General features: G+C 43.2%; 1 protein-coding gene across 1 annotated transcript in view; it reads right to left on the bottom strand.

The window, feature by feature from the left end:
- LOC138967505 (platelet binding protein GspB-like) overlaps positions 1-23,122 on the bottom strand; it is a 36,016-nt gene extending 12,894 nt beyond the window's left edge. The window contains exons 1-11 of the mRNA XM_070340067.1: positions 22,948-23,122; positions 21,799-21,877; positions 20,301-20,529; positions 16,985-17,168; positions 13,004-15,982; positions 10,178-10,326; positions 5,919-6,050; positions 4,168-4,306; positions 3,142-3,286; positions 2,192-2,349; positions 973-1,022 (exon numbers count right to left, since the gene is read on the bottom strand). Of these exons, the coding sequence (XP_070196168.1) occupies positions 973-1,022; positions 2,192-2,349; positions 3,142-3,286; positions 4,168-4,306; positions 5,919-6,050; positions 10,178-10,326; positions 13,004-15,982; positions 16,985-17,168; positions 20,301-20,529; positions 21,799-21,877; positions 22,948-23,082 (4,379 nt within the window). The 5' untranslated portion in view covers positions 23,083-23,122. The remainder of the gene's footprint in view (positions 1-972; positions 1,023-2,191; positions 2,350-3,141; positions 3,287-4,167; positions 4,307-5,918; positions 6,051-10,177; positions 10,327-13,003; positions 15,983-16,984; positions 17,169-20,300; positions 20,530-21,798; positions 21,878-22,947) is intronic.
- Positions 23,123-23,174: the final 52 nt, after the last annotated feature.

Below are 23,174 nucleotides of genomic sequence, written 5' to 3'. Positions count from 1 at the left end.
CACAACACATTGTATCACAACACACGGTATCACAATACATTGTATCATGCTACACAGTATCATGCTACACTGTATCACAATACACTGTATCACAATACATCGCATCACACTACACTGTATCACACTACACTGTACCACACTACACTGCATCAGAATACACTGCATCAGAATACACTGTATCACAATACACTGTATCACAATACACTGCACATTTATCACAATACACGGCGTCACAATACATGTATCACACAGACCTACACTGTAGCACACTACACTGTAGCACACTACACTGTCTCCCCCCTTTCCTAACCTAGGTGGTGGGTTCAAGTGCTAGTCTTTCGGATGAGACGAAAAACCGAGGTCCCTTCGTGTACACTACATTGGGGTGTGCACGTTAAAGATCCCACGATTGACAAAAGGGTCTTTCCTGGCAAAATTGTATAGGCATAGATAAAAATGTCCATCAAATACCCGTGGGACTTGGAATAAAGTAAAAAAAAATTCCATCTCACACGGCATTAAGTCTCAGGAAACATGAATACACGCATGCAGGAAAAAAAAAAAAAATATGGGTAGCGCCGTATCTATGGCAGCTCGCTTTCCCCAGGGAGAAAGCAGCCCGAATTTCCATGAGGGTAACCTCACTGGACTATAAATCTTATCCAATCCAATCCAATCCAATCCACTACACCGTATCACACTACACTGTGTCACACTACACATGTATCACACTACACCGTATCACACTACACTGTGTCACACTACACATGTATCACACTACACTGTATCACAATACACTGCATCACAAAACACTGTATCACAAGCAGTAAACCAGCTCCTTTCATTGCATCACACTACACTGTATCACAATACACTATCACACTACACTGTATCACACTACACTGTATCACACTACATTGTATCACAAAACACTGTATCTCAAGCAGTAAACCAGCTCCTTTCATGTGTTACCTTTTGCTCTGTGCAGACAGCTTAGGCAGGAGGAAGAAAAACTTTGAAACCTGCAAACAGTTTGTTTTGAAATATACATGTGCATCCTCACTTCCATATAGTTCTTTGCTTCAAACGAAACCTCATGGCTCATGTTGTAACTCGTAACGCAGGAATTCAAACCTGCACAGAGCAGTTTACAGTTAACCACATGCAATTTTTAACAAGTATCCAAAGCAAATCTAGTAAAACAACAGCGTGGGATATAGCATCATTCAGGGAAGCACTTCATTGTCAAATCATCGGTCCACGCTCTCACTCAGGATGGATCATTACTACGCGGAGTAAAGGAGCTAAAAGCCGAAATCTATGAAAACAAGAATACAGAGTTATCTCCCATATGTTTTTCGCTAATGTTTCTGAGAAAAGACGAAATTAATTGCAGAATGGCCGATTCTTCCATCTCTCGACGAACAGATTCTCCACTGAGAGACTCAATCATTTCACCAAGCTGTTCATTTTTCCACCCTACTTTGCCTACAACCGTATAATTATGGCTGGACTCGGGTCTTTTCATTGTCACAAAGGACACATCTACTCAAGTTTTAACCGGTGTCCACGCCGTAGCCATTTTGTTATGATCACGTGACAAAGTTGATTATCACATGACACTTTTGCCATATTTAGAGTTGTTTGCACAGTAAGTACATCCGTGAAAGATAGCTCGCTTGAAACTGTCTTACATAACAATTCCTTTGTAATTTAAAAATTACACAACACCATGAAAAATCATTATCGATGATCACGAATCTTTTTATAATTATCAATAACACATTACGAAAAGCTCTAAATATGTAAAAAAAATCGATCCTGTCAGGGATAAATGAGACCCGAAGGGAAGGAACTCATTTTACCTGAGTTCAGGATGGGAAGCACTTTTGAAGAGATTCAACATCCAACTGAGTGTTGTTCTCAAGCCCCAGTCTTCCGTCATTTACACATGCATTTTTGACCTGATGCATTGGTCTGACCGCTGGACGGTCAACCGTCCAATAGTTCTTACACGTACAAGGCAAATTTGTATAGCCAGGACATTTACTGATTTAGACCTATACATATTTTCATGCTAGGTCCGACTGACCTATCGTCCTCCGAGTCTGGTAACCACACTGTAAACCCTAAAACTTTGGTTACACAGCACGTTAACCTGCATTGTGCAACACTTCCACCTATGACGTACAATGTTTTGAAGGGTGACGGGGCCGGAGGTCAGTCCGCCAGGCACCAGGTAATCGTCGTACTCCTCCAGCAGAACGGCAGACACCTGACGCAGCAACCACGGCGGTGACACACACGACAACACCTGCTGCAGCTGCCTGCTGCTGGATATCCCTCCACCTGTGTTGGCACAATTAAACACAGATGATATTTCTGTACCTATGTCAAATATGATTGGGTTTGCCTGCTAGTCAATCATCTGAAACAGTGGAACCCCATTTTTAAGACCAACACCCCCCCCCCCCCCCCCCCCCCCCCCAATTTCAGACCTCCTCTCTTTTAAGACCTTACTTTTTCTCAAATTCTGTTTATAATCTCTGCAAATTCGCTCCCATTTTACTTTTTGTTTTTAGGACTCCCTCCTTTTCAAGACCTCATTTTCTCATGTTTTGTAGAAGGCGTAAAAGGGCGGTTCCACTGTATTTCTGTATCCATGTCAAATATTACGGGGTTGTCTGCTAGTCAATCATACATACTATAAGTAGAAAAGTTACCTGTATTAACAACTTATAGTGTGCCCTGGCCCCTTGATGTATAATTGAATACACCACATACACACACACATTGTTTGTTTTGTTCTTGTTCTTTTGTTGCTTATTGAATGGTTTGTTGCCCGTGAAGCAGTTTACACAGGACATCAGCTGACGTCCTACAGGCAGCAAAAGGGTTAACAATTAAAACTTCTATAACCCTGCTGTGACCCCAAAATTTGACGAGGGTCAACCAAACTAGGGAGATCATCAAACCCTAGAAGTTTCAAAGTTCTAGCTTAAAAAGTATCTGAGATAACCTCAATGTTAAGTTTTCTGTCCACGGTCGGACACAGCTCAGTACTTAAGACTAACCGATTACTCAGGTGAGTCAAAAAGAAAATGAGGACTATTTCAACAATCAGCACTTTGGGGGACATACCTGAGATGGCCTGTGTCAGGTCTCGAACCATAGCACTGCTGCATCGGTCCACCAGACCACCTGCAGTGTACTGCCAGTTGTTGTCCACCAGGTGGCAGCACTGTGTTGCCATGGAAACCAGCTTTACCAACTCTTGCCAGCACGACTGTTAAAAAAACACACCCTGAGTCAGCAGAATCAAGCAGATGCATAGTCCTTGAAACAAGGCAATAAGCATTTCTTCATGAAACAAGGTTTAGTAAGTGCATTTTTGCCCCAAAGTACAAAAACCAAACTAACACTTTGATTTACATACATACATACAGTTTTATTCAGTTTTTAGTCCTCTTATATTTTTTTCTTTCATTTTCATTACTTTATTGTCCCATCGCTGGTAAATTCGGGTCGCTTCCTCCCAGTGGAAAGCTAGCAGCAACGGAGTCGCGCTACCCAGGTGTCTGCGTGTTTGGGTGTATTCAGCCACCTGCACTTATGGCAGAATGACCAAGGTCTTTTACGTGCCATTGTGGTGACATGGGGGTGGGACATGGCTTCCGTCTCTGGGTCTGCACATAAAGTTGACCTGTGTCTGTCCCGGCCCGAATTCGAACCTGCGACCTTCCGATCACAAGTCCAATACTCTACCAACTGAGCTACCGGGCCCCTGTTATTTTGACGTAAAATCCCTAATACGGCAGAATAATCGACAAGACAATTGTGGCCACCAAACAAATGAAGATGAACACACTCACACACACACACACACGCGCGCGCACACACACAAACCCACAACCACACACACACAGAATAATCGACAATATGACTGACTGCCAAGACGCATGAAGATATCACACACACACACACACACACACGCACGTAATACACACACACACACAAACACACACACAAGATGAATGATACAGAACAGATGGTACTGGGCATACAAACTCACACACATTAATGATACAGAACAGATGGTACTGGGCATACAAACTCACACACATTAATGATACAGAACAGATGGTACTGGGCATACAAACGGCATACCTGTGGTGTGTCCAGGTGTTTGAGAGCAGTCTCCAGGAAAAGAAGGAGATCCCTGGTGCGACCGTTGGGGTAGACTTGGTAGGACGGCGACCACAGGCTTCTGATCACCAGGCACTGGATCCGACCCTGTCTGCTGGCACTGGCAACACAATGCATGCTACTTTACTTCTGATCACCAGGCACTGGATCCGACCCTGTCTGCTGGCACTGGCAACACAAAATGCATGCTACTTTACTTCTGATCACCAGGCACTGGATCCGACCCTGTCCACTGGCACTGGCAACACAAAATGCATGCTACTTTACTTCTGATCACCAGGCACTGGATCCGACCCTGTCTACTGGCACTGGCAACACAATGCATGCTACTTTACTTCTGATCACCAGGCACTGGATCCGACCCTGTCTGTTGGCACTGGCAACACAATGCATGCTACTTTACTTCTGATCACCAGGCACTGGATCCGACCCTGTCTGCTGGCACTGGCAACACAATGCATGCTACTTTACTTCTGATCACCAGGCACTGGATCCGACCCTGTCTGCAGGCACTGGCAACACAATGCATGCTATTTTACTTCTGATCACCAGGCACTGGATCCGACCCTGTCTGCTGGCACTGGCAACACAATGCATGCTACTTTACTTCTGATCCCCAGGCACTGGATCCGACCCTGTCTGCTGGCACTGGCAACACAATGCATGCTACTTTACTTCTGATCACCAGGCACTGGATCCGACCCTGTCTGCTGGCACTGGCAACACAATGCATGCTATTTTACTTCTGATCACCAGGCACTGGATCCGACCCTGTCTGCTGGCACTGGCAACACAATGCATGCTATTTTACTTCTGATCACCAGGCACTGGATCCGACCCTGTCTGCTGGCACTGGCAACACAAAATGCATGCTACTTTACTTCTGATCACCAGGCACTGGATCCGACCCTGTCTGCTGGCACTGGCAACACAAAATGCATGCTACTTTACTTCTGATCACCAGGCACTGGATCCGACCCTGTCTACTGGCACTGGCAACACAAAATGCATGCTATTTTACTTCTGATCACCAGGCACTGGATCCGACCCTGTCTACTGGCACTGGCAACAAAATGCATGCTACTTTACTTCTGATCACCAGGCACTGGATCCGACCCTGTCTGCTGGCACTGGCAACACAATGCATGCTACTTTACTTCTGATCACCAGGCACTGGATCCGACCCTGTCCACTGGCACTGGCAACACAAAATGCATGCTATTTTACTTCTGACAAAGAAGCAGAAATAGAAAGCTACAGGTGGGGTAAGGGACGGGTCAGAAAGAAAGAAAAAAGAGAATCAGAGAGCGAGAGAGAGGGAGAGAGAGAGAGAGAGAGAGAGAGAGAGAGAGAGAGAGAGAGAGAGAGAGAGAGAGAGAGAGAGAGAGAGAGAGAGAGAACCACAGTAGGCAAATGAGAGCCAGAGAACATGAACTGTACAGTGTCACAGTCACACAAACATCACACCTGTATACATACAATACCATACAAACACAATTTTTTGACATAGCAGGTTGAGTGAGCCAGTGAATGAATGAGTGAGTGACTCAGCAACTGAGTGTGCTTCTTTGCATGCAGGCATGTGTGGACATGCGTCTGAAGCCCTTAGCTGAGCAAGACACTGTATCACAGAGGACCAAACGATCAACCGAAAGTTGAGTTTGAGAGTTCATGGTGGTACTGTATCAGCAGACTCAAGAAAAAAGCCTTACTTTTGCATAAACTGATGGAAATTTTTCTCCAAGGCCTTGACCACTATGCGAAGGATGAGAAGTGCTCTCGGTCCAGAGGCCGATTTGCTGTCATCCAAGTCCTCTTCAACCTCTGCTTCACACACAGCATCCCTGTAAATCACCAGAAAACACAATTTAGTGAAAACAGTGGAACCTCCCTTTTAAGACTGGGTGGCCGAGTGGACTGGGTGGCCGAGTGGTAACGCACTTGCGCTCGGAAGCGAGAGGTTGCGAGTTCGACTCTGGGTCAGGGCGTTAGCAATTTTCTCCCCCCTTTCCTAACCTAGGGGGTGGGTTCAAGTGCTAGTCTTTCGGATGAGACGAAAAACCGAGGTCCCTTCGTGTACACTACATTGGGGTGTGCACGTTAAAGATCCCACGATGGACAAAAAGGGTCTTTCCTGGCAAAATTGTATAGGCATAGATACAAATGTCCACCAAAATAACTGTGTGACTTGGAATAATAGGCCGTGAAAAGTAGGATATGCGCCAAAATGCCTGCGATCTGCTGGCCGATGTGAATGCGTGATGTATTGTGTAAAAAAAATTCCATCTCACACGGCATAAATAAATCCCTGCGCCTCGAATATGTGCGCGATATAAATTGCATAAAATAAAAAAATAAAAAATAAAAATAAATCCCTGCGCTTAGAACTGTACCCACGGAATACGCGCGATATAAGCCTCATATTGATTGATTGATTGAAGACCCCCCAGTTTATGACTCCCTCCCTTTTAAGACCTTAGTTATTCCGATTTTCCTGTACAGTGGAACTCCCCTATTAGGAACCTCCAGTTGAAGACTCCCTCCTTTTCAAGACCTTGCTTTTTCAGATTGTCTGTTCATAACCTCTGTAAATCTACCCCCAATTTAAGACTCCCGCACTTTTACTTTCTGCGCACCCACACAATGGAATTCTCTCCCCTTTCACATCCGCCACTCTCAGTCACCCCAAGCATTCAAACGAGCACTTAAAACGCACCTCTTCAAGAAATACAACCCCTGATTTTGTTTTCTCAGTCCGTCAGTAGGCTACATGTAGTGTTATTTGTTGTTTTAGTGATTTTTCACTACCTATTTTATTCATGTTTTTATTACTTAGTTAGTGGAAGAATCTTTTGTAATGTATGTTTGATGGTGTATGCTTTTAATTAAGCGTTGTTGACTATGAATGTAGATGTAAATGCTTGTATAACTGTTACTGTGTTTTAATTTTAGTGTTATTTGTTGTTTTAGTGATTTTTCACTACCTATTTTATTCATGTTTTATTATTTAGTTAGTGGAAGAATCTTTTGTAATGTATGTTTGATGGTGTATGCTTTTAATTAAGCGTTGTTGACTATGAATGTAGATGTAAATGCTTGTATGACTGTGTTTTAATTTTAAATGTGTCAAGCGCAAAGAGCATAATTGTAAAGTTATGACGTTGCGCTATATAAATGATCATTTATTATCCCCGAGTACGCAGTACTAGGGTCCTGCACACTTTAATTGTGTGTCTGTCTGTCTCGACTTAACAGCTTATTGCTGGGAAACTACTGGGCGCAGTTTGTTCAAAAGTTGATACACTAACTTGATAATAGGTCCGATTGATCGTATTAAAACTTCATAATGTTACCTGGGACCTAAATGCGAAATATTCCTCAAAAACGACTCTTAACGGCGGGCGCGATTCGCGGTGGGATAGAACAGCCGTTCGGCTAATCCGCCAGCCAGCCAGCGACAGTGACACCAGGCTTTGAGTGCGTGCGTGCTTTGCGTGCGTGTACCACTGTGCGCGAGGAGTATATAGGCATTTGAGTTCACTGGCGAATGATAGAGTTGGTGGCTTGGTGGAAAACGTTTCCGACTATTGCTAAAATGATCCGGGTTCGATTCCCGGCATGGGCTGTCTTTTTTTTTTTATATTTTTTTTTTATAATAAATTCTTGTTTACTATTGTTTATTATGAACCTTTTAATGTTTTATTTTACTGTAATAATTTTTTTAATTGTGTAAAATAAATAAATAATTTTTTTCTTTTTTTCTTTTTTAAATCCAAGGGATCCGGATTCGATTCCCGGCATGGGCGGTCTATTTTTTTTTTAAATTCTTGTTTACAATTGTTTATTATGAACGTTTTAATGTTTTATTTTACTCTAATAATTTTTTTAATTGTGTAAAATAAATAAAAATAAAAAAATTTTTTAAATCCACGTGCAGAAGACAAAAACTTTCATACTGGGGGAGCGAGCCAGTCTGAAGAGTACTCGGGTCCAGCGCCAGCGGTTTTTTTTATTATTATTAGTATTATTTTCAAGACCTGATCTTGTCAGATTTTCTGTTCATAACCTCTGTAAATCTACCCCCAATTTAAGACTTCCTCCTTTTCAAGACCTGATCTTGTCAGATTTTTGGAAGACTTAAAAGGGAGGTTCCACTAATTTGGAAACAAAATCACTGTCAGCCTTGGTGGCCAGTGGAAAAGACGTTTATCATTATGGGTAACCAAACCTAACCAAAGAAAGACCAGACTTATCTAAATGAACAAATTCAGTTTGCTCCATACCCGAGCGACTTTGAAGCTAACGCTTTTCTCAAATTGCTCCCTGGCGAGGAACAGCTTGAAAACAGCGTCAAAAGGGTCAATACTTTTTCAGAATATATAAGCTGTCATTGTTATTATCTTTGACAGCGCTTGGCATCTTGAGATATATATACTGTACCTCAAAAAGTTTATTGGTCATTTGACATTAATCACTTGTCAGCATGCTATCTTTATAAATATTTCAAGCAATAGATGAACCCAGGAAATAACTCTGTCAGGTTTGAATAGATTGTGAATACTCTTGTTTTGAGTGAGGCAATCTTTCAGACACACCACTTTGCTAGTGAATAGATTGTGAATACTCTTGTTTTGAGTGAGGCAATCTTTCAGACACACCACTTTGCTAGTGAATAGATTGTGAATAGTCTTGTTTTGAGTGAGGCAATCTTTCACACACACCACTTTGCTAGTGAATAGATTGTGAATACTCTTGTTTTGAGTGAGGCAATCTTTCACACACACCACTTTGCTAGTGAATAGATTGTGAATACTCTTGTTTTGAGTGAGGCAATCTTTCACACACACCACTTTGCTAGTGAATAGATTGTGAATAGTCTTGTTTTGAGTGAGGCAATCTTTCACACACACCACTTTGCTAGTGAATAGATTGTGAATACTCTTGTTTGAGTGAGGCAATCTTTCACACACACCACTTTGCTAGTGAATAGATTGTGAATACTCTTGTTTTGAGTGAGGCAATCTTTCACACACACCACTTTGCTAGTGAATAGATTGTGAATACTCTTGTTTTGAGTGAGGCAATCTTTCACACACACCACTTTGCTAGTGAATAGATTGTGAATAGTCTTGTTTTGAGTGAGGCAATCTTTCACACACACCACTTTGCTAGTGAATAGATTGTGAATACTCTTGTTTTGAGTGAGGCAATCTTTCACACACACCACTTTGCTAGTGAATAGATTGTGAATACTCTTGTTTTGAGTGAGGCAATCTTTCAGACACACCACTTTGCTAGTGAATAGATTGTGAATACTCTTGTTTTGAGTGAGGCAATCTTTCACACACACCACTTTGCTAGTGAATAGATTGTGAATAGTCTTGTTTTGAGTGAGGCAATCTTTCACACACACCACTTTGCTAGTGAATAGATTGTGAATAGTCTTGTTTTGAGTGAGGCAATCTTTCACACACACCACTTTGCTAGTGAATAGATTGTGAATACTCTTGTTTTGAGTGAGGCAATCTTTCACACACACCACTTTGCTAGTGAATAGATTGTGAATAGTCTTGTTTTGAGTGAGGCAATCTTTCACACACACCACTTTGCCAGTGAATAGATTGTGAATACTCTTGTTTTGAGTGAGGCAATCTTTCACACACACACCACTTTGCAAGTGAATAGATTGTGAATAGTCTTGTTTTGAGTGAGGCAATCTTTCACACACACACCACTTTGCAAGTGAATAGATTGTGAATACTCTTGTTTTGAGTGAGGCAATCTTTCACACACACCACTTTGCTAGTGAATGGCCTATCATGTCACTTGAGAAAGCTTGCCTCAGTAAATGCTGCAGTATTCACTCTTTCACAACCCATACAAACAGAAAACTTTATTTCCAGAATTCGTGTATTCTGAGAGGACTTGGCAGCCACAGACTTACCAAAATCACACATGGCATACCACTTACTGCAGTATTGTCCTGAAGGTCTCCCAACTGTCCAGAGCCAAACCCTTCTCGTAGACGGTGCGCAGTCCAGGGGTCACTGGTGGATACTTGTCCAGCCATGCGTTCAGCACAGCCAACCCCTGGTCCACTAGGTTCACCTTGTCTGCTTTCTGTCAACAGTAAACGCTTGATTAAAAGACTCATTCTTCATTTCGTCAGTGTAATCGTGAAACCTCGTAAGTGACTTGGCGCCAGGAGTCACTTACGAGGTCCCACGATTTCACTGACGATTTCTTGTGTGGAATCAGCTGGTCTGTATATTGTATGTGGCAATCTGAAATAATGAGGTTAAAGTAAAATGCCTTGAAAACCCGTAAATTAGGCAGAATAAAAAAGTACCTTGTTTCGGATTCCCCGACCAACCCTATTTTTCCTCCCTACCCTAGATTTTGTTTTACCCTTCAAATCTTTTTTTGTTTCAATTAAATTTAAAAAGGACACAATTTGATTTTGCAGACTTTGCAAGGAAAGTTAATGTTCTCCGAGATCCAGGGACACAGTTCACGCAATTGTCTGCCAATAAAAGCCACATATGCCTGTGAAAAACGAAAAACAAACTTCAATCAAAAACAAAAATAAAATCGCTTTTTTCAGTTTTTGTCATAGACTGCAGGCTTCTGAGCTAAGATTTCAATCATTTCTTGCCAAGTCAGCTCTGGCAGTGAAAAGGTTAATTTAGTGATTAGCCATTTAAGTACAGTCGTTATATATATATATATAGTAGAATGAATACCCGCTTCGCCGGGTACCCGGCTTTGCCGGGAAGAAGTAGAGCCGAATGATACCCGGCTTCGCCGGGAAGAAGTAGAGCCGAATACCCGGCTTTGCCGGGAAGAAGTGGAGGAATACCCGGCTTCGTCGGGATGAAAGCGTTGTGGACAGTGACCTTCTAAAAATAGTAACGGGAATATCCGACTTCGCCGGGATGAAAACGTTGTGGACCTTCTAAAAATAGTAACGGGAATATGGATTGACGCCACACGTAGAAAGGGAGATAAACGCGCAAAACACTGGAGAAGATAAGGAAGAGTTACTGGGAATGGATGTAGTGGATGTACAGAAAAAACAAAATCGGTTCAGCGCTGCGCGCTGAGAGCACGTGTTGAAAATTCTCATCGACCAGGTTGTGTCCGGGGTCTACCTGAATATGCCCACCAAATTTGAAGCAGATCCATCGAGAACTTTGGCCGTGCATCGCGAACACACACACACACAAGTCGTATATATATGGGTCCTTCCACAAAGCTGTGTACCACAAGAGGGTCATGACTTTAGAGTACGATTTCGGAATGTTTTTCTTGCTTCTCGAATGAAGGATACCAACAGACTGCAAATTGACCAAAGAGATAACGATAATAAAATCAAGAAGATCGTTAGGATGGTTAGTGTTTTGTAGGAAAGCAAACACAGAAAATGACGTCAAAATGGCGTTTTTATTGTGACATTGCTTACATCTTGTTTTTAAGTATCCGTGTGGCTGCCAATGAAATGCGACCATGCGACCCCAACATACATCTTCGTTGTGTTTTGTGCTAGTGTTACATATGCACTTAGCTGTTTGCCCTTACGGATGTTTACAGTGTGCATTTGGATCGTTCAAAAATAACGGTTGCCTACGTAACATTTGGTTTATGAAACCAATTGCGAACTACGTGAACGTGTCTATAACTTCTGTACGCACGAATATGCGACTGTGTGTATTATCAGGCATTACTGATGTGTAGTGAACGTGTTAGAATGTGCGCCGTGTCAATTTGATCTGATTTGAATGTGATTTTGACTTTCGCGTGTCGCCACTAAGCTTCGTTTATATTTGTTCAGGTTACGCTGATTTCCTTGTTAGTGGGCATTAAGCAAAAAAAAAGAGCAGTCCCTTCAAACTGCCTGGTGATACTACGCTTATGTATCCGGAAGACTTGACTGGGCGAACCAAGCAGGCAAATTTAGCATCGGATTTCACAAGCTTGCAGCATTTACCCTCCCCAACTTCTTAAAGTTAGAAATTGTGAGATTTTTCTCGCACATGACACTTAGATTTATGGTAAAGGAAGAATAATGTTTCTGACAGGACCACTAAGAAAAGATTGAATTATCAATCAAATATAACAAAAAGGCCCAAGTGGTCAACTAGATCTAAAAAGTTGCCCATCGTGTTTATAATCTGTGCCATGTAGCTTTGAAATCAGCAGTACATTGTTTCGGACACATAAGCTGTGAAAACCCGTAAAGTACATTGACTTTTTCGAAGCATGATCACAAAAATATGGTCGCAAAAATGAGGCGATTTGGTCTCTGTGATAACTGATTCTGGACTTTCAATGTTCATTTTCTAGCTGAATGTCGACTCGATGTTTTGTTATTGATACTGTTTGTTTGTTGGTTGACGCAACCAAACAAATACGTTTTACTTTTAGTTACCAAATATCTATTTCAATTCGTTTCCCCCGACTGCATTTTGTTCAGAATGAGCTCTGAATGGGAAGCAAATAAAACTTGTTACTATTATACTATGGCTTTTTGTAATCTGTCTTGTGTGTTTGGACAACATTTTACGCTAAACATGTGTGATGTTACACACCTTTCCGACCACCCCTCGTATCCAAAAAGCATAAACTTATCTTTTGTTTAGCATGGCATCGTGGCATATGTCTATATCTGTCACATAAACCATAAAAACAACCTATTCAGACAGTTTCAATTTTTACGATGCATGTCACACTTTTGGTACACAGCTTTATGGAATGACACATATTATATATAGATATATATATATCACCGGCTTCCTACCTTTATCACTGTCACCAGGTGTTTCACCATCTCCACAGACGGAGAAGAGGTCCTCACCGACATCACCGTACAGATGGCCGACTGGAAGTCACTGTCATCCACACAACCTGACATGATCTGATTCAGTGATTCCGGAATTGTCCGCCATCCCATCTCCCCGGGACTGAAAGCACTACTGTCCTTTATTTCTTTCTGACGTGAAACAGAAATCAGTGCGTTTCCTGACACTCTCTTTTCCATGCTTGAAGCAGGGTTTGAATTTCTCTGACGTACTTCTGAGGCAGTGGTTGAAATTTCCTGTACAAGGTTTGAAACTGTAGCTATCGCTGATTTTGTTTTCTCCACATTTGAATCAGGTTCTGAATTCTGAAGCAAATTTTCAACTGCCAGCTTTCGGCTCAGACCCCTCACGGTTTTCACTCTCTTTGCTGGCACTGTTTTAGTCTCCAGTTTTAACGGAGAACCTGCTTCAGAAGTATTTTCTGCTTTGTCCGGTACCTGATTGCTGGTTTTTCTCTTTCTGCTGACAGTGGCCAAGAACTTTGACATGCGATCTGTTTGATTTCTTGTTCTTCGGCCGATTCGGGTGTTGTTCTGTGGTCTGGGGGACAACACGGCATGAGGTTTACCCCGACTATTTCGGATTCTTTTCACTGATGAATTCACAGGTGTCACACGTGTAGATACGGGATGTCTCAGTGGCAATGGATCTGAAACACCCGCTAGTGCTGCTGGTATGGGTAAAGTTGCTGTATCCACCGACGACAGTGACTGTGACGTACCGAGACCTGACACACCTTCAACACACGCAACAGAGCTTTTGTTGGATTCTGTTCTTGGTTTATTGGAGGGACTAGCACCCAAAGCACTGTCCTTTCTTGGTGCAATCTGTTCCAGCAAGTGTGACGTGCTTTCTGGCGCTGTTCGTCTTTTCACACTGACCAATGGTGCAACGTCTGCTGAAGTTTCCTCCTGCATAGCGACCTCTGCGACAACGTCTGATGAGGACTGTTCCTGCACACACACTGCCACAGTCTGCTTCTGCACAGTGGTATCTGGTTCACACCGTGGTGCACACTGTTTCTGCATGCTGACTTGTGATGCACTTACAGGTGTACACTTTTTCTGTGAAATACTTTGGGATGCACGTTCTGGTTTATGCACTGAGGATGTTGAACTTGATGCATGATCTTCTAAGGCCAGTTGCTGCAGAACGACAGTACTTTTTGTCGTCGACTGCTTTGTACATTCTGTCACCGACTGCTTTGACAAAACAAGATTTTGCTCAGCTGTTCTCTTTTGCAGGTTGTCACTTTTGCTCTGAAACTGTTTCGCCGATTCCCTTTTCACTTTTGACATTGCATTCAACTCTTTCGTAAGTACTTCTGTTCCATCATTTTCTTTGCCCGACGACGAGAACCAATCGCGAAGTGACCGCTGCACTTTCTTGGCAGATGTTGAAACCAGCGACTGTTTGGTGGGATCCTTGGTCACATCCCTGCTCATTCTCTCCAGTTCCTTCTTGTGATCCCACACTGTGATCACGCAGTCCGAGTCGTCATCATCGTCCTTTGCCTTTCGTTTTCTGGAGCTTGCGGGTTGCGATGACGATATCAATGACGAAGATGATGATCTTGCCGGGTTTTTTGACTTCGCTGCAGAGTTTGTGGGTTGAGATGACGATAATCTTGATGATGAACGTGCAGAAGTTTTTGACTTAGAGGCAGAATTTGCGGGTTGAGATGAAGATAATTGTGATGAGGCATGTGCAAAGGCTTTTGACTTGACCACAAAGTTTGTGGGTTGTGATGATGATAACCGTGATGATGACGATGAACATGCTGAGCTTTTCGACTTGGTGGCAGATGCGGCAGCTGCAGGGGTACTTGGTGGGTGAGAAGAAGCAGCTGGTTTTGATGGTGTAGCTGCTGTGGGCCATACCGACGACAGTGATGATGCTGATGACAGTGATGATGAACATATCAAAGATTTTGACTTGGTTGCAGAGGCTGAAGTTCTTTTTGTGTAAGAAGAGGTAGCAGATTTTGATGGTGTAGATGATGTAGTTGCAACAGATGATGTCTCAGTGCATTTTGCTGAGGTGACTGTCGCTGACTGCCCCCCCTTTGTACCTCTCCCTGTCGTGCCGGATATCAGCATCAGCTGGTCGCTATCGGCATCCAAGGTCAACCAGAGGTCACCGTTTTCTGCACTGACTTCCCTACAGCTCTTCGTGGGGGTCCTGGCTTTCTTGCCTTTGCTTGGAGAGCTACCAACAGCAGCAGCAGGACGCTTACGTTTCGGTGAACTGAGCTCGGATTTCACAAGAGCAGTTCTATCACCTGTGCCAGTCTTTTGGGGAGATTTTTTGGCACAACCGCTTGGCGTTCTTTTACTGTCAAACTGGAAAATAGCCCAATCATCAACTCTTCCGTTCACACCAGCAGTTGAGGTGCTGCCTGCAGATGTGCAGCTGTCTGACACAAAAATGATTTCATCATCATCAGTACTGATGTCAATGACTTCTGGAGTTTTCGCCCGAAACTCTGTCTGATCAAGAACCTCCAGTTCGCTGTCATCATTGGAGGTTGCAGAGTAGCTCTTCTGCGCTGACGGACACTGAGATAGGACCAGCATTTCATCTTCAGTATCGCCTCCGGCCGATCTTAGAGCACTGGCCTTCTGGGACTGTACTTGCGAGAAAACTAGCATTTCATCTTCAGTATCGCCTCCAGCCAATCTTAGAGCACTGGCCCTCTGAGACGGCACTTGCGAGAACACAAGCATTTCATCGTCACGGTGATTCTGGTCCACTGCGGTCGAGTCCCGTGTCGCTGTGGATGCATTCTCACAACCAGACCCCCCGAGCGTGATGGAGCGGTCAGCGGATTGACCGGGACCTAGATGTGGAGAGTTGTTTGGTGGCTGGTGACCGGCGTTGACCAGCTGGAGGTAGTCCATGGGGTCTGGAGATGGGTGCTGCACATCACAATGGTGACAACAGTCAACAATTTATTTTTGCATGTACAACAAAGATAAGAATAAAGTTTTCCGGACGGACGGACGACTCGGGTGAGTACATAGACTCACTTTTGCTTCGCATGTGAGTCAAAAATCTACACGACTTGCCCTGTCTATATCCATCTCCCAAAATAAGAAAAATCTACATGACTCGCCCTCTCTCTATCCACCTCACAAGATAAGAAAAATCTACATGACTCGCCCTATCTCTGAATCCACCTCACAAGCTAAGAAAAATCTACATGACTCGCCCTATCTCTGAATCCACCTCACAAGATAAGAAAAATCTACATGACTCGCCCTCTTTCTATCCACCTCACAAGATAAGAAAAATCTACATGACTTGCCCTCTCTCTATCCACCTCACAAGATAAGAAAAATCTACATGACTCGCCCTATCTCTGAATCCACCTCACAAGATAAGAAAAATCTACATGACTCGCCCTATCTCTGAATCCACCTCACAAGATAAGAAAAATCTACATGACTCGCCCTCTTTCTATCCACCTCACAAGATAAGAAATATCTACATGACTCGCCCTATCTCTGAATCCACCTCACAAGATAAGAAAAATCTACATGACTCGCCCTATCTCTGAATCCACCTCACAAGATAAGAAAAATCTACATGACTCGCCCTCTTTCTATCCACCTCACAAGATAAGAAAAATCTACATGACTCGCCCTATCTCTGAATCCACCTCACAAGATAAGAAATATAGATCTACATGACTTTCCCTCTCTCTATCCACCTCACAAGATAAGAAAAATCTACATCATAAAGATCGGTCCAGTAGTTTGGTCTGAATCGCTCTACACACACACACACACGCACACGCACAGACACACATACACCACGACCCTCATCTCGATTCCCCCTCTATGTTAAACCATTTAGTCAAAACTTGACTAAATGTAAAAAAGAAAAAAAAGAGAGAAAAGAACAAGACTCAGCCTTACAAGGACAATGAAGTCACTGATGTAGTCAGCACACAGACACATGACGCCCATGTCCTGCAGGGATTGCGTGAGCGGCGCAGTGGTTTCATCCACAAACAGGTAGGTGAGACAGTCACTGTACTTGAAGGGGTCTTTGACGGGCAGCTTGACATCACACACTTTGGCTCCGCCCAGCACCAACAGTCTGCAAGACAACACAGCAATCTTGACATGACATCACCAGGGCTCCCCATAGCGCGCGTCCCTGCGTCCTATATGCACAAGAAGCCGAAATCACGTAGAAATTCATGGAGGGGGTCCCGGGACGCACTAAACCTACAAAGAGCGGGTCCTGGGACGCACTAAACCTACAAAGAGCGGGGCCCGGGATGCACTAAACCTACAAAGAGCGGGGCCCGGGACGCACTAAACCTACAAAGAGCGGGGCCCGGGACGCACTAAACCTACAAAGAGCGGGGCCCGGGACGCACTAAACCTACAAAGAGCGGGGCCCGGGACGCACTAAACCTACAAAGAGCGGGGCCCGGGACGCACTAAACCTACAAAGAGCGGGGCCCGGGACGCACTAAACCTACAAAGAGCGGGTCCCGGGACGCACTAAACCTACAAAGAGCGGGGCCCGGGACGCACTAAACCTACAAAGAGCGGGGCCCGGGACGCACTAAACCTACAAAGAGCGGGGCCCGGGACGCACTAAACCTACAAAGAGCGGGGCCCGGGACGCACTAAACCTACAAAGAGCGGGTCCCGGGACGCACTAAACCTACAAAGAGCGGGTCCCGGGACGCACTAAACCTACAAAGAGCGGGGCCCGGGACGCACTAAACCTACAAAGAGCGGGGCCCGGGACGCACTAAACCTACAAAGAGCGGGTCCCGGGACGCACTAAACCTACAAAGAGCGGGTCCCGGGACGCACTAAACCTACAAAGAGCGGATCCCGGGACACACTAAACCTACAAAGAGCGGGTCCTGGGACGCACTAAACCTACAAAGAGCGGGTCCCGGGACGCACTAAACCTACAAAGAGCGGGTCCCGGGACGCACTTAATTTCCTCTGTCGTGCGTCCCGTATACTCTTTTCAGACTTTAGTCGTCAGCTAAGTCAAAGTGCAAACACAAATTGTCCCATTTTCACGCGGGAAAAAAGTGTTCGTGTCTGTTGCATTTGACTTGGTATAGTTGAAGTGTCCTCCTCGAATATTCTGGTAAAACAAAAAACCAGTTCATATCACAGTATTCACAATCACAATGCGTTATATGTAAATAGGGGGTTTGGGGACCCGGGACCCTTGTGACCCTCTAAAACTCTGCTAAGGAGGTCCGTGGACCCTCTAAACATTAAAAAAGTGGGGGTCCCGTGACCCTATAGGACGGGCGTTCGTGGGGAGCCCTGATAACAAATTCACTGTAAGGCCAAAAAAAAATTTGTCTGTTTCTGGTAACATGGCTAAAAAAAATAGGGTCGGTAGGTAGGTTTTTTTTATTATTTTTTTTTTTTTTTGTTGTGTGTGGTGTAAATGCTATGTTGGCTGAACATTCACTTCTTATATTTGATGAATACATGTTTCAAAACTAACGTATAAATAAAACAGAGAGAAAGGGAGAGAAAGAAACGCCAAATGTCTTTTTTTAGCATTTTTACCTCTTTTTTTTCTTTCTTTTTTTTGAAATCAAAAAAAAGTTTTTGGGTCGGCGCCAAATCGATAGGGTCGGTCGGGTTACCCTAAACAGACAATTTTTTTTTTTTGGCCTAACTCTTGAGCTTCAAATCAATTGGGAGCTGTCTACTTCGCAAAGCTGGCTGCACAAAGCACTGAGTTTCCGCCAAGTCAAACTTGGGGCTGAATTAAGGATCGCCTTTAACAAGAACCTAGATGAGTATCTCGTGTGAATCATAGACCATTTATCCTGGACCACCAACTAGCTCTCTCTCCGCTCTTTCTCTCTATTACGAGGTAGCGGCACTCGCATTTAGGAACCTACGCTTACATGGCCTTTCAGAAATCAGGGGAATGTCATATCCGGTGTCGATTGTAAACATGGACGAAGTTGCCGAGGTAAGTTCTGAAAATGCTAAAATAAACTCAGCAAAAGTGCATATGGAACATGTTTTTCGATGAGCTTTGTTAAGTTTAGTTTGGATTTTTGGAAAATCCAGTTCATTGTCACCTCCCATTGTCACAAATAACTGGAGCGTGCTTTCTTTTCACTGTCTTCGAATCGCTGGCCTTTCACGCGCCCCTGAAAGTCGAGAGTCGTAACCTCGAAGGGTCACGTGATGAGTTGGCGGTCCAGGCTATTTGGTCTATGTGTGAATCAACGCTTGCTGAACTGATTTTGACATATGGAATTATTTTCGAGCATCGAATAAATGCTGAACCATCAACCTTTTTGTCTCATCTAGACATCCGATTCTAAACATTTCTTCAATTTCTGCTACTGCACTGCATAAATACAACAAGAAGGGCAAAGCCCATACGACTCACATGCTTTACACATTTTTCCTACCAAAATACATGTGACCTTGACCCAAGGTCAAGGTCATCCAAGGTCATGCAACACAAAGCTGTTAATTCAAGACATAGGAAGTACAATGGTGCTTATTGGCTCTTTCTACCATGAGATATGGTCACTTTTAGTGGTTCACTACCTTATTTTGGTCACATTTCATAAGGGTCAAAGTGACCTTGACCTTGATCATATGTGACCAAATGTGTCTCATGATGAAAGCATAACATGTGCCCCACATAATTTTTAAGTTTGAAACAGTTATCTTCCATAGTTCAGGGTCAAGGTCACTTCAAAATATGTATACAATCCAACTTTGAAGAGCTCCTGTGACCTTGACCTTGAAGCAAGGTAAACCAAACTGGTATCAAAAGATGGGGCTTACTTTGCCCTATATATCATATATAGGTGAGGTATTGAATCTCAAAAACTTCAGAGAAAATGGGAAAAATAGCTGTTTTTTAGGCAACATTTATGGCCCCTGCGACCTTGACCTTGAAGCAAGGTCAAGATGCTATGTATGTTTTTTGGGGCCTTGTCATCATACACCATCTTGCCAAATTTGGTACTGATAGACTGAATAGTGTCCAAGAAATATCCAACGTTAAAGTTTTCCGGACGGACGGACGGACGGACGACTCGGGTGAGTAAATAGACTCACTTTTGCTTCGCATGTGAGTCAAAAACAAAGCTGAAGATGTCAAGGTTTCGAGTTTGCATAAAAACACTGTCTTGTAAAATACGTATCAAACACTGTCTTGTAAAATATATATGATCAAACACCCTAGCTTGAGAAAATGACATACCTCTTGTATACACTTTGACGCTTGGCATCGCTCAAGGCAACAGCTGCCTGCCAGTCAGTGAAGATCTTTTCTGTCGAGTTAGAGGCTCGCCAACGATTCCGCTTGGCAGCGACGGCCAAGGTCTGATCGTGGCCAGCCTCCAGGCTGCTCCACTCATAGTCAACCTCGTCCAGCCATTTCCCTGCTCTGAGCGACGCAGTGATGTATTGGGGACGCACCACCCACCTGCCTGTAAACACACTGTGCTTATATTCCAGTCATCAAAATATTCAGGTGGAAGGATAAGAATAGGATAAAGATAAGATTTCATGTAGTCCTGTGAGGCTACCCTCATGGAATTTCGGGTTGCTTTCTCACTGGGAAAAGCGAGCGGCCATAGAGTATGACACTGTCTTTTTTTTCTCCCCTGCATGCGTGTATTCATGTTTCCAATCCCAGAGACTTTAGCTATGAACTTGGATTCTTTATTGTCCGCATGCATGCACACAGGGGGATTCGGACACCCAGGAGAGTCTGCACAAAGTCGACTCTGGGAAATAAATCCCTTGCCGAACGTGGGGATCGAACCCACGCCGATAGCAACAACTGGTTTTGAAGACAGTGCCGCTACAGACTGAGCTATTTCCCCTCCCCTCGGGTGGTACAAGCTTGTTAAAAAAAGTTAAAGTGATACAAATGTTGACTTTGTGGGTACAAAATGTATGAACACTGGAAAATGTGTATCTCTTTAACTTTTTTTCTTAGAGCTTATCCTCTCGAACAAAACATCTATAAGAATGTCTAAAACATTTCTGCAAAAGTTCAAATCATTTTGATGAATAGTGTTGAAATTATCTTGTCATCCGTGAACCAACATGTTTTGATTCAACGCTTTGCTTATTTTTCATTTAATAATTTTGACTTAAGTCAATCTAATACTGTAATAGCAAATTTGTTTGGACCATATACTAGGCCGAAAAAAAAAATAGGTGTGGTTACGGTAACCCGACCTACCCTATTTTTTTGAGCCGACCCTATAACTTTTTATTACATTTGTCAAAAAAATACAAAAACAAAAAAAGTAAACGAGTGCAGAAAACGCAATGAAAGCGAAAGCGCCCGAGTCGCACACTTATTTCCCTGTCAAGTAGGTTTAATTTGTACACATTAGAAAAAAAAGCGATTGCCTACCTTCCTACCCTATTTTTTTTGGCTATGTTACCGTAACCACACCTATTTTTTTTTTGTGCCCTATCATTCTACATACAATAAAGCAAATGCACACCAAATGTTAACACAAACAGTTCAGTTTCATGAATGTTGTGGTCAAACAAGTGACTTGAAGACAAAAACGGTGTATTTTATGGTAGCTCCCCCCCTTAAGAGGGGGCACTATTTAGTTTTAAAAGAATAACAAAACATTTTTTTAAAGTGAAGTACAAAACAAACAACAACAAAACCAGCTCTTAAAAACTAAAGAGTGACGCATTATTCACTGGTTCAGATTATGTTTTCATACCAAGTATGAGGGCTCCAAGAAACTTCTCCGATCTACTGAGCTTTCCACAAACAACATGAGTTGTGTTGCTCTGGAACTTCTGTGAATGCAAGAAGAAACAATATTAAACAAAGCTTTTTCCAGAATAGAATAAGTACCAAGAAAAGTAGATTTGTTTTTAGTTTACCGCAATACTTATTTGACAACCAGACAATAAGCCTGAACAGCTCAAATTATTTCATTAAATGATTAATCATAAGTAGACTGAGTACCCATTCCCCCACCTCCCAAATGTCCCAGACTCATAGTTATGTAGTCGTTCCCCTCTGACTCCCCCCCCCCACTCTTAAGTCTTTGCCGCTAGAACAGGTTTTGGCAAGCAAAGCTTAGAAAGAGTTTCCTGGGGACAACTTGCTACAAGGAAGGCTGGGATGTGGCGTGCACTTCCTGGTAGTTTTCTCCCATCACGTTGGTGGTCACAACTAACATGACATAACATTTTTACTGAAGGTACGTTAATCTGCAAACGTTCAGACACAAACCTTTAATCTACTTTCACTTTAGTCAAATCCACTTTCCTTTTAAGTCACAATGAATTAACTCTATAACGACCAGCGGCAAACCATACTGCAGCTTTGCCGTCAATGTAGCGTTACTCAACAATGATACGAGTCTTTTTATGACCACTTAACCCTGTTCCAACTCCTGCTCGGTAGTCAAGTTCAGCAGCCTTTGATCATTGCCCGCGTAGCAGTTCTTCATTCTGATCAAAGTGAAAGTGAAACGTGAAACGCAGTAGTTTACGGCAGTCTCACGAAGGACAATAAGATTGAGTGTGATAAGTTTTCCTGCAGGAACTGCAACCTCTCTGCATTCTCTGTATACAGGGATTAAAAAACAAACAAACAGGAAGTGCACATTACTCTACAGTACAGTTAAAAGCGGGAAACGTGAATCCGTTTCTTGGGACTGAGATAAACCACTCTGGCACAAGACAGTAATGTTCCTTTCTTGTCTTTTGAACGCAAATTACTATTGTGATTTACAGTACATGTACTTCAAAATTTAATCCAACATAACTCGTCGCCAATGATAATCAAACTACAAGTTCTACAAGTTCAGTACAACTGCAACTTGTGCAAGGCGATGGTCCCACACATAGTGACTTACCAGATCGTTGCAGAAGGCCGCGCCCAGCTTTTTGATGTGTTTTCCAAACTCATTTCTGTCTTCATTTGATACAGTTGTAATCATAAAAACGCGATCACGTTGGGCTGCATCGCGTCTTTGACGCTTCCGAATCATTTTATTTCTGAGACGTTTTGTGGAAGTCTTTCATTCTGGTTTCGCGCCATATTCATCTAAAGACCGAAATGTCTGTGGTCACTCTCAAAAAC

The sequence above is a fragment of the Littorina saxatilis genome, linkage group LG5 (assembly GCF_037325665.1).
Source record: "Littorina saxatilis isolate snail1 linkage group LG5, US_GU_Lsax_2.0, whole genome shotgun sequence".
In the NCBI taxonomy this organism is placed as follows: Eukaryota; Metazoa; Mollusca; class Gastropoda; order Littorinimorpha; family Littorinidae; genus Littorina; species Littorina saxatilis.
Note: the sequence above shows the minus strand (reverse complement) of the source record. Positions and strands in the feature narration are given on the sequence as shown.